This window comes from Mycteria americana, chromosome 9, assembly GCF_035582795.1.
Source record: "Mycteria americana isolate JAX WOST 10 ecotype Jacksonville Zoo and Gardens chromosome 9, USCA_MyAme_1.0, whole genome shotgun sequence".
Taxonomy (NCBI): domain Eukaryota; kingdom Metazoa; phylum Chordata; class Aves; order Ciconiiformes; family Ciconiidae; genus Mycteria; species Mycteria americana.
Genome location: NC_134373.1, coordinates 21879249 through 21890831, shown reverse-complemented (window position 1 = coordinate 21890831; position 11583 = coordinate 21879249). Strand labels below are relative to the sequence as shown.

The window sequence follows — 11583 nt, the reverse complement described above, 5'->3', positions numbered from 1 at the left end:
GAGTTCTGAAACACAAATCTAACATATGTTGCAACATGTATCTTATGTTGTATACATATACTCCAGGTCATCTTTCTGGACCTTCTCTCTCTTTTGCAGCTGTCTATCAAAGGTTTGGATTTTTTTACTTTTTGTCTGTGGTTGATCGTATGTGTACCTCATATATTGGATGCTTATGAACATGGAACTCACTCAAACTAATAAAATAGCCCCTATTTTAATTATAGGTCTGTAGTGTTTTAGAAAAACAGCATGTAAAACTTTTAACTGGATTTGTAACAATTTTTTTAACTGTAAAATTTGTAACTGGAACAGCTCCTGTACCTTTCTGCTAGCAAATCCAGATTGCCTTAGTTACAGTCTACACAGGCATGCAAGTAACAGAGTGAGACCCAAACCCTGTCAGGTCATCTCAAAGGGTGGCACTTACCCCTTCCAAGAATCTCAGGCCTTGTGCAAACTCACATAAGAACTCCAAGGCATCTGATATCCCACTTTAGAGAAAAACTATTCCATGTTCATATGCAGGGGACTTCTGCAAATCATATGGATTTTTCATCTACAAGATGAAAGTATAAAGTTTTTTAGTTTTGACTTGTCAAGTACATTTGGATTAAATCAATTAATAATGCCTAAAACAAAAAAGCTAGATAAAATTACCTTAAATTTTAAGTTGGACACATAGGGGAAGAAAACAAGATTTATCAAAGCATGCTGTACTGAAGCCAGTGTTGATTTACTGAACAGAAGTCTAGCCACCAGCTTCTTCAAGATTTCAGAACTCACAGGGGTCAATTTCTCAATTTTTAGTTTTTTTCCCAGAAATTCAGAAGGAGAAAATTTGTTTTCCTGCTTTCAACACACTTCTCAACAGCCAGCCACAAGACTTCCATTACCTCCTGTTACGTATGATTACTAACCCCAATACCCACTGGTCTGAATTAAAACCCTTCAAAGGAGGTACGTACTTCTGTGTAAGTCTTAGTTAATTTTGAAGATGCTCACAGCTTTATGCATTGTCATAAACTTTCATGTCCCTTTTTTAAGATAAATTGAAATTAGCTTTGAATGGCAATACAGACATATGGGATGGGATTATCAGGAACTTTTTTTGCATACAGTTGGTCTAAATCCCTATTTTAGTTCTTTACAACCCCTAACAACGTGTGCCAGGTACTGCTGGAGTAGCCCTAAGCCCTTCCAGTACTACTTTTGGACGTTTCATTTACCAATCCCTTGGCCATTTTCCGGGCTCTTCGCTGAGCCACCCATCAGCGTCCCGCCAGCAGGGAAGGCCAGCACTAGCCCCGGACACGTGTGGCTGGAAAGCACTCGTGTACCTACAGACGCAAGGCAAAGGCCTCCTGCCGCTCCAGCGACACCGGCGCCTTCCCGCGCTGTGCCCAGCCTCGCCTCAGGCGGGGGGGGCCAGGCGGCCACGGCCGGCGGCGGGACGAGCGGCGGCAGCCGCCCCGGCAGGCCGGGCGGCGGGAGGGGGCGGAGCGCCTCTGACGAGCTCGAGGAGGCGGGCGCCCCCCTCCCCCAACCGCTTCGGCTCCTTCCGAGCGGCCCCCGCCGCCGGGCAGGGCTGTACCGCGGCCGGCGACCCTCCTCACCCTTCCCGGGCCGGGGTGCCGCTTCTCCCGTCTGCGCGCCCCCCCACCCCACCCCCCGCCGCACCGCCCCCGGGGTTGCCCCCTCCCGCCCTTTCCTTCCACTGACGCAGTCTGTGCCGCACCAGCTCTAACATGGCGGCGAGGCGCTGAGGAGCGCGGGGCGACGCGGGCCGCGAGCGGGGTGAGTGCCGGCGCCGCAGCCGGGCGCCGCCGGGGTCCGGCGCGGTGGCCATGCGGCCGAGCGAGGGCCGCGGCCCAGGCCGCGGCGTGGGCGCTGGGGACTCGGGGGGGTGGTGGTCGCAGCACCGCGGGGCCTGAGCCTCGGTCACGGACGGGGGTGAGAGCCCCGGCCCTCCCCGGCTCGCCGAGGGGACTGCCCTGGGCCGGCCTGGTAGCCGCTCCGGGGCAGGCGTGGGGCAGTCGCGGTCGCCCGCGCCGGCTCCCCGTGCGCACACGCCCCCTCGCAAGGCCCGGCGGCCCGTGTGCGAGGGGCGGGCGGGCCGTGGCCGGGGCGTCCAGCGCTTCCCTGGGGGGGCGCCCGGGCCATCCCAGGTGAGGGTGGCCCCTGAGAGGAAGGGGGGAGTGTGAGAAGCTGCGAGCGGGGCCTGAAGGCAGGTGGGAGCAGGAGGGGTAGGTGAAGTGGCGGACGGGGCCTGGCGAAAATTGCGCCAGGTGGTAGGGTCCGCGAGGCCGGGTATTGCCTCTCCGCAGCCTAGGGAGCCGCGGGCCGGCGCGCCGCGGGTCTGCCTGCCCGCTGCGCGCGCCCTGGTCGGCCTCTCGGGTGCTGCTCGGTGCCTGCCTGCTCGGGACTTTGAATGAGTCCTCCCTCCTCCCCTAGAAGGCGAAGTAACCGGGCTGTCTGCGTGCCACATGTTCTCCTCCCCTCTGTAGGCCTCTCCTAGGGAAGTGGAGCCTACAGGAGCTACCATGGCTGGCAGGAGGGTCCTCTGCCTCTCTCTTTTAAGGATTTCCGAAGGCACTTCAGAGATTTTTATGAGTAATGAGTTTTAGGCTCATTTTGTTTGCAGCCACGACAAAACTGTAACTACTGTGTATACATGATTGTACTTTAAGTCATTGAGGAGGCTTTGAAGGAGAGAGGCTTAGGAGAAAAAGAAATAGTTTATTGAAGCTGTGGACAAAATATCTATTGTAGTGCTAAACATTGCCTTACAATTCAGTCACAATTAGAAAAATATCTTCCATAATGATGATAAAGAAGTCATTTTAGCTAGTAGTTGCCTAATGTTTGATTAGTTAATTATATTTTAGTAATCATCTGAGACCTGTTTTAAGAGGAACATGAGACCATTTATTTTGCATAAAGTCTGTTTTCTAAGATGTATCTCTTCTTCTGACAGAATATTTTGGTATTCGTATTTTTGTTCTATATTGCCTGCAGAAGAGGCTGTTCTTTGAACAGAAATAAATGGTTTTAGTTTTGGTTGTGTTGGGTTTTTTTTTCTCTTTTTCCCCTTGTTTTGTTTCACTATTCCCATTCCTTAATGCATTGGGGTCCAGTATGACTCAAATTTTTAGGTGCTACCATGATAAAATATGGAAATTATGCATGGTTTATGAAGCATTAGTTTATCTAAACTGCTGGAGCTTGATTTATCAGTGTTTAAAAAAATATTTCTAAAGATTTCTGAAAAAGTATAGTTTCCTCTATATGAAGTAGATCTGAAGGGGAACATATAGAGGATACCAACATCAATAATCCTCTGAGGGCACCTTTTGGGACTATATTTCTTATGAAGACTTTATGTTTTTCCAGTCCTCTTCTGTGAAACAAACTTTTTTTTTAAGTTAGCTAAGCAGCCATCAAGCTGTTATCAAAAGAAGATTTATTTTCTTTCCCCTTAGGATCTCAGAAAAGCTGTGGATTATGAGGGAATTTGGAGTGAAGAATATGTACTGCAATGGAGGATTTTACTCTGTTGCAGCATGATGTCTCCACTACCATTTCACTCCTCCATGCCAAGTGCACGTAGGAGCCATCTTCCATTTGGAAGCAGAGTCAGTGCCAGGGAGCAAATCTGTCCATCTTCTAACAGAGTGAGGTTTAGGCAGGAGGCTGGGATGAGGCAGGGAAGGGATCTAGAGCTAAAGTAGTAGAGAAGGGAGGAGAACATGAAAATAAAAGATGATAGAACAGGCTTTTTTGATTATTGTTGGCACATACGGGTCAGCATTAAGAGCTATCTTCTACTGTTGCATGGTCTTGCCTTACTCTGATCTTCAGTAATAAGTAGGAAGGGATTCCACTTCTGAAATTTCGTTTGGGCATCCTAATGGGTAAATGGCTCGGAGATTACACTAGACCCTTTAAAAGCTTTTTTTGCCTTTCATACAATGCTAAAACTTGCCTTTTCTTAGCATTTTATAAGTTTTAAAACATAAATTCATCATTTCAGACCTATCCTAATCCCCTTTCAGGTTATGAATAGTAGAATTGAAATGGACGTTTCTTTGCTGTTTCTGGGGGAGCAGTGAACACCAACAAAGGCCCTTATTTGTGCACAGACCTGGGAGAAAACAGCTGTATTTTTTCACAAATCTTAACAGGAAAAAAAAGGAACTTTCTGCATAAATTAGATAATAGAAAATCATGACTAACTCTTGACAAGAAAGCTTTTTACTTGCTATTGACAAGAGTGTGGTTAGATATTTTAACATCTTTTTCATTGTAGGTGTCTCTTTCCTAGGAAAATAAAACAATGGGCATTATCTAGTAGGAACCTGTATTTCTATTTAAATAGTTTAAGAGAATGTTACTACCTTCTCAGCTGAATGTTGTGTTCTCCCAACTGAGATGTTATAACTGGTGTGTATTCCTTATATACTTTAGTACAAGAAGACTAAATTAATGATAATAATTGCAAAAAATCATACCGAAAGTTATGTAAATGAACTATGCAGTGCAGTAGTGTTAGGAGTATGTACTGCATATTTAGTCAGGACCTATCTGAGGATGGTATCTTCTTAAATCTCCCTAGGAGGATAGCAGGCTTTTGTTTCATGTCCATGGAAGACAATGGTTGATATTGCCAGGTGTCTCTTAATTTGATTTCTTTTTTTTGGGGGGGGGGGGGGGGGGGAATACTACATCAGTAGTCCAAAAAAGACTTGTAGCATTATCCTAGAGAAGGAGGCCTGGTAGAAAGTGCTGTCAATCACTTTTTGCCTGCAAAAATGTTGGAAGTCTTCTTTTTGTGGTTGGCTTTTTCCCTCTAAATACCATTAGAAGGGGCAGTCAGGTTGAAAACCTATAATATGTGATTTCTGATGATGAGTAGAAAGTCTTCCTGCATAAATTTCATAGACCTGTGTAGAACGCAAATATTTTCTTCTTTTCTTATAGCTGTGTTAAGTCCACGTGATTGAAAAGTCAGCATCCTAAACCTGAGATGTGTTCAAGTGTAGCACTTGAATTTCTAAATATGTTGACAACAAAAATCCTGTGCTGCTGATTAGTAGAATGAAAAAAAAAAAATTCCTTAGTTGTCATTGCTGCTAATTCAGAGTTTTTTGATGGTGAAACACAGAGGAAAAGATGGTCATGTTTGGGGAAAATGCTGAGGAAATGATGGAGATTGAGGGTTGGGCTGGTTGGATAATTTGTTGCTCACACCTTCAGTATCATCCTAACACAGCTGGAAGGTCTGACATAGGAATGGAACTAGGAAGAAAATTTCGTGTCTCCCATTTCACAATCATAAATTCATTTCCAGTTTAATCCATACTGGAATGAACATATAACATTTCTAGTCTATGGCTCCACCGTCGCTTTAAGCTGATATGTGCTGTTGCCAAATCTTTTCTTGGAGGGGGGCGGAAAGTGTAGTTTTTATGCAGCTAGGTGGCCACCTGTATGAAAGCTAACGTATGAGCTTTGGATGTATGAGCCCTCCATTCTGGTATCAGCCCACATTTATATTGGCTTCAAGTGACTGGAACCACAGCCTTAGTGAATGTGATATATGTTCAGTATTCACTTTGTGCATTTGCATTTTCTGGACTCAAGGTTTTGCTTAAAAATGTATTTCTGAAGATTCCAGATGGCTATCTTTGCAATATAAATCAATGTAGTTTTGTCTTCCTGCACTTGTAGATGGCCTGAAACAAAATGCTAGGAATGTGAATTTATGCACTTTATTGTTCGCTTCATTTGGACATTGAATGAAGACTAATGCAGAAGATAATTGTAAATTGATGCAAGGAAACAAATACAAAGGCAAGGTCAAGGAGAAATTAAAAATAGGGGAGAGCTGATGATGACAGAGAAAGAAGTGAAGGAATAGGACACAATATATTATTTTTTTACTGAATACATCTTTGCTCCAAATCTGTTCTGTCCTGTCCTGTGCAGGGACTGAAACAAATAGGTAGTTCCATGACCTGTTCAGCATAGTTACAAATAAAGTTGTTTTTTTTTTTTCCCCCTTATAAAACTAGGAAATACTACTGTATTGCTGCTTGCCATCAGCTCTTGTGAGATGCATGACATGTTGATGCTTCAGTTGGTGTGCGCCTGTGAGTGCTTTCTAGCCCATTTCAGTCAAAAGGAGCTAGTTTCTATTAAACAGTGTTATTACCAGATCCTTGCTAGCACAGATGATTTTGAAAAAAATTCCCCAAGATGTATTTTTAAGCATATCAACACATATGAGTGATGATCTCTGGCAGAGAGATGCTTGTGAGTGGTTTGGGATGGTTATCTTTTTCCATTGCACAGATCATTTTGAAGGAGAACAGCTGTCTGCAACCTGGCCCTGAATCGGCCAGCTTTATCTTACAAATATTTGAAGAAAAACATGAGGCTGATGGAGGTGTGAAGGGATGTGAACCTTGATGGACACAGCTGGTGATGCATTGGTTATGGATGCAGCTGTTCTGACAAGACTAAATATTTTTGGTGTATTTGTCAATAAACACAAATATGCTCTAAGCTGAACTGTAATTCCACTTTCAGGAATAAAACAAACAGGCCTCTTTTGTCACATATACTGAAGTGGGTTTTTTTTGTTTGGTTGTTTGGTTTGTTTTTTGGGGGTTTGGGTTTTTTTTTGCATAGATTCTTAGTAAGACTAAGACTAGACTTAGTAAGAGGCTCCTCAAACAGGAGGTGGTTGAGAATGATGAATGGCTTGAACATTTCAGGATAGTACTTGGGTTGTGATATTGTCCTTTCTTACAGAGTTTTGGAAGGAAGAAGAGAGCAGACTTCTCAAGATTGCCCTTCCATGTAGCGCATTTTGTGTGTATGTATAGTTGACTTTAAAATCATATGCTATTCACTAGTAAAATTCCATCAAGTTCACAATTAAAAGTTCAAAGCATTGTGGGTTAAAAGTATCCACATTCTAACTGACAATAAATTTGAAGGGATAAATACACAAGTCATGTAAACCCTATTGTTACCAGACATATAGTACTACTGAGCTTTATTTGTAATTTTCTGACTTCATTCTTGGTATTTTCAAATTGTTTTTCTTTGTTGGTTCTGTATTTAACATTCACACCTCATGTACTTGCTTTTAATACAGACAAGTTTTAAATGATCAGTATGTACAAGATTGTTTGGTATTAAATACTACATGAATAGAAATAAATAGTTTATGGATCATTTGTAACTCGGTAGTTTTCCCTCTAACACTTCAGGAGAAGGTCTGTCTGAAGTAATAACTGTGCAAAGGATACTTAAGTATATTGGAGAGGAAATGCTCACTTGCCTTGTAGGTAGGTAGGATAAATGTCACTGATATTTTATCCTGGTTTACTAGGCAACATCAGCTTGAGAGTTAGGTGTATCTACTTGGCCTGGCGTTTGTCCAGTCAGGGCGCTCATACTGACCAGTTGACATAACTGGCATTTAGAACCGAGCGCAGCCAGTATTTAGGGGATATTATTGGAGGATTTAGGGAAAGTGCAGGGGACGTTGGAGGTAGCATTTAGAACATGGACTAAACTTCATTTGTTCCACTGTTCATGAGACAATGTACAGGCAGAAAAACATCAAATTGAGCAAAAGTTGGTGAGAATAGGGATTCAGGTAGAATTCTTCATTTCTGCTGTCTCCCACCCTGTTCTCTACAAAACCAAGTTAAAAATTGACTGATGTAGGTATATTGACATTTATTTTAGAATTTAGCTTTAGTCATTATCAATGTTTGAAATAAAAATTGTGTCACATATTAAGATAGTTTCCATCTCTTTTGGCTAAAATACTGTATATAAATGTTAAGGCATACCTCTACATTTCTCAAGAAAATTGCCTGTAAAGCAGGAGTTAAATCCCTCCTCACTCAAGCACTACAGCTAAATGTTTAAAGTTTGGGTACAACTGATCAATCAGTTGTGCTACTACTGGTCCTTAGATGTCTCAGTTCAGTTAAAACTGTCAGTTCTACCACCAAACAATATTTATCATAGCATTTATTCTGGGAGGTTTCCTAGGAAAAAAATATCCCCCTATCCCACTGTGCAGCTGTGTAGTCTATTCTGCTGCTGACTGTGAGTTGATGGCTGTCCTTTGGGCTGGTCTCAGTTCTGAAGGCACTGTCCCCTCCCACCCGTCTCATGTCCCTTTCCTTGCCCATGCTGCCGCCTTCCTTGTGCTGCCCCAGAGTCTGTGCAGCAGCGTGGTGAGCTGGTCAGCCTTCTGCTAACCCACCAACATCAAAGTTCTCAGCTACAGGTGTTTTCTTTATTTGTTTCTCTGCCTAGCCACAGATTTTGTTGTACTAATAGAAGAGAAATGGTAATTCAGGGAGAGGAGCCAGCAGACTGAGGCAAGCCTGCTGTTTTTGATGAGTCTCTGGCTTGTGTGAATTAATGTATTCGTTACACAGCTAAGAGGATATCTAGCGAGATTTTGCATGTTTGCAAAGTCTTCTCATGCTAAAAATCACATGAATGATAAAATACTGAGTGGTATTTAATTTAAATCAGTCCTGCATTGTTCTTGTGATTTTCACTGTGTAATCTTGGCAAAACATTAGGAGTGACACTGAGACCAAGTAGAGAGAATATAGACTGACATGATTACACTGCTGTCTTTTGCTTTCTTACAGCCTCTTGTTCGTAAGCTGAGAGTGACAGATGGCGACAATTGAATTTTTCGAGGCTGTTCTGTGGCACAGCTATGAGTGAAGTTCTAGGAGAGATGTATGCAGTATGTCAGCTAGATTTGATTAGTGTTTTCTGGCAATAAAAAAGATTAGAACTGAAAATTTATGGATTATATTCCAAATTCTGGAAAAGGTACTCCAGTCTTACAGATCCTTTTGCCATCATTGTTTTTTCCCCTCTCTGAAGGAATTCAGAGAGGATGGGCCTTCAGAAAAGGAAAAGAATATCATCATTGTACATAATGTTGGAAGGTCAGAGATGCAAATGGGATTAAGACATTGCTCGTTACACAAAAATAAAGGGATTTATATACTCAAAGATAAGGGAGAAGTTGCATTAAAATTCTCGATAAAGAATCATAGAATCATTTAGGTTGGAAAAGACCCTTAAGATCATGGAGTCAAACCGTAAACCTAACACTACCAAGTCCACCACTAAAATATGTCCCTAAGCACCATATCTGCATGTCTTTTAAATACCTCCAGGGATGGTGACTCAAAAGAGATAAGCAATGACATAAAAGGAAAAGAAACAATAAAAAGCCAAAATCATTTCACTTAGCAGTAATTGTGGGAGAGATACATCTTTGTATTTTTTTCATGTAGAATGGTTTGGATCCTAATTAGAGCAGCTCCTGATAACTGCTGTGACAGGAATCCAGGAAATATATTCCTAAGAAATTGAATGCTTCAGTCTTAACATGACAACATGTTGGTGATTTGTCGAATTGTAACTATCATAAGTTATTTTCCACTCTTTGACCATTCTCTTTATTTGTGGCAAAAGTTCTGGTATTTCTGAAAGTACGCCTACTTGACTTGTGCAATTATTACTCACCTACAGCAGCTGAAGAAGTTCACCATCCTGTGCTGTTCACCTTTCTGTGCTCCTAGACAAGCAGTATGTTCTCTCTTGATGAGCTGTAGTTCATGGCCCAGATAATTAATAGTAACTGAGGTGAACTGAACTGGGTTGTGGACTGCAGCAGCTGATGTATTCCTGAGAACAGGCCTGATCTGAAGCTGATAAACTTGACCAGAGGGGTGGGTTGGCATGCAGAGGTGGCGGCAGCCTCAGCCACTGACACTGAGCCTAACAGAGATTGCAACTTAGTCTTTTTAAACAGTTGAAAGGCAATTTCAAAAAGTTGTTTGAGAGTTGAGTTGTTTGGTCTCAAAGCTGATTTTTTTTTCCTTTCTTTTTTTTCCCTCTCTGATGCTTATTTTACCTAGGATATAGAATTCTAGGAGCAGACGACTTAGGTGATTACTTGCACCATCTGGATAGCAAGATGACTTCAAGTGTTATTATCCCCATACCTTACAGTATCTTTTCTTGTTGTATTTCCTCATCTGAAGTATGGCACTCAAGTTTAAATTTAATACTATTGCAGTAAACATGAATAAAATCACTCATTTGGGTCTACAAAACATGAAAATGACCTAAAACACTTTGTGTTTTCTGAACCATTAAAAATACTTATGTTTGCTCTCTGGTTTTTTTGAAGGTTTGCTTTTCTGCAGTTTGTTGTCTTTGTAAAATCTTCTACATAGACTTACACATAGTTTCACTACACAAAAGGAAAAACTAAACTTTATTTTTATTACTTACAGTATTTAAACATTTGAAGCCATGGGAGTAAAGGTCCAGAGACCTCGTTGCTTTTTTGACATAGCCATCAACAATGTACCTGGTAAGAAAACTAAAATACCCATTTAGTAACATGATATTCATATAAGATATATAAGAATAATACAAATACCAGTTAACTTCATAATAAATATGGCTTCTTTTTTCTAGCTGGAAGAGTGGTCTTTGAACTGTTTTCAGATGTGTGTCCAAAGACATGTGAGAATTTTCGCTGCCTTTGCACAGGTTTGTAGATTTTTAATTTTATTTATAATTTTTAATGTGATACCATGTTAGCTAGTTTGATGCCTATGTTATTTTTCCTGACATGTTCTTACATATAAAAATAAGTACATAAAACATTGGTTCTTGGTATCTCTAGAGATTTAGCTGATCCCTCATATACATCTGATGTAGAATCAAAGCAGTTGTAGCTTTGGCTTAGTATGTTGCAGGGAGTATATACTAATCAACTTTAAATATGGACACAGTAAGCTGATTTCCTGTTACTAGCATAGATATTACTGTTCACATTATATAACATCATCCAGTCTTGAAAGGTAGCCAGTAAGAGGTCAACCATGCAGAGTGACTTTTCAGTCTTACGATACTTTGAGGTATTTAAAGGGTATTGCTGGTATTCATTAGTAATTTTTTTTTCTTCATCTTGATTTTTCTTTGTTGATGGAGACTGGTGATTTCCACTGCTATTGAAATTCAGATTATTTCTTGAACAAAATACTGAGCAGATTCTCTCCTGGAAGCATTTCCAAACAGAATTATTGTCCTGTGGACTGCATGCTTTTGTTGAAAATGCTGACAGTTTAGCAAAACTTAAATTTATTATCACAAGAATAATTTTGTGAATATGTAAATAGCATACATGCTTTCTGTCTTCAGCATTTTCTGCTTCCTTTCCTTCCAGCTCTGTTGTTTTTCAGGTCAAGGCTCTGTAGCTGTTAATACTGAATCACTCAGCAGTACTAATATGATCTGAATCAGGTGTGGGTGCATAATTACATTCATGTCAAGTTAGCTAGAACACTTAGTGCACCATTCATGATGTCTGCAGGAATGTAGGTATTATCTGACTGACATTAGGTTTACTGGCACAAAATCAGATTATGAAAATTTGTTAACAAATTTGAACCTTACAGTGATTCTTTTTAATGGCCATGAGTATGTTATCATGTGACCATGGCA

At 41.3% G+C, this 11583-nt stretch overlaps 1 protein-coding gene across 2 annotated transcripts in view; it reads left to right on the top strand.

Annotated features, from left to right (window-relative positions):
• Positions 1-1526: 1526 nt before the first annotated feature.
• The window catches only part of PPIG (peptidylprolyl isomerase G), a 28555-nt gene continuing 18498 nt past the window's right edge, over positions 1527-11583 (top strand). The window contains exons 1-3 of one of the 2 annotated variants that reach the window (XM_075512447.1): positions 1527-1797; positions 10365-10444; positions 10552-10626. In XM_075512447.1, coding sequence (XP_075368562.1) covers positions 10384-10444; positions 10552-10626 — 136 coding nt within the window. In that variant the 5' untranslated portion in view covers positions 1527-1797; positions 10365-10383. Of the gene's footprint in view, positions 1798-10258; positions 10445-10551; positions 10627-11583 lie in introns of both variants that reach the window. The other variant, XM_075512448.1, reaches the window with a different exon arrangement.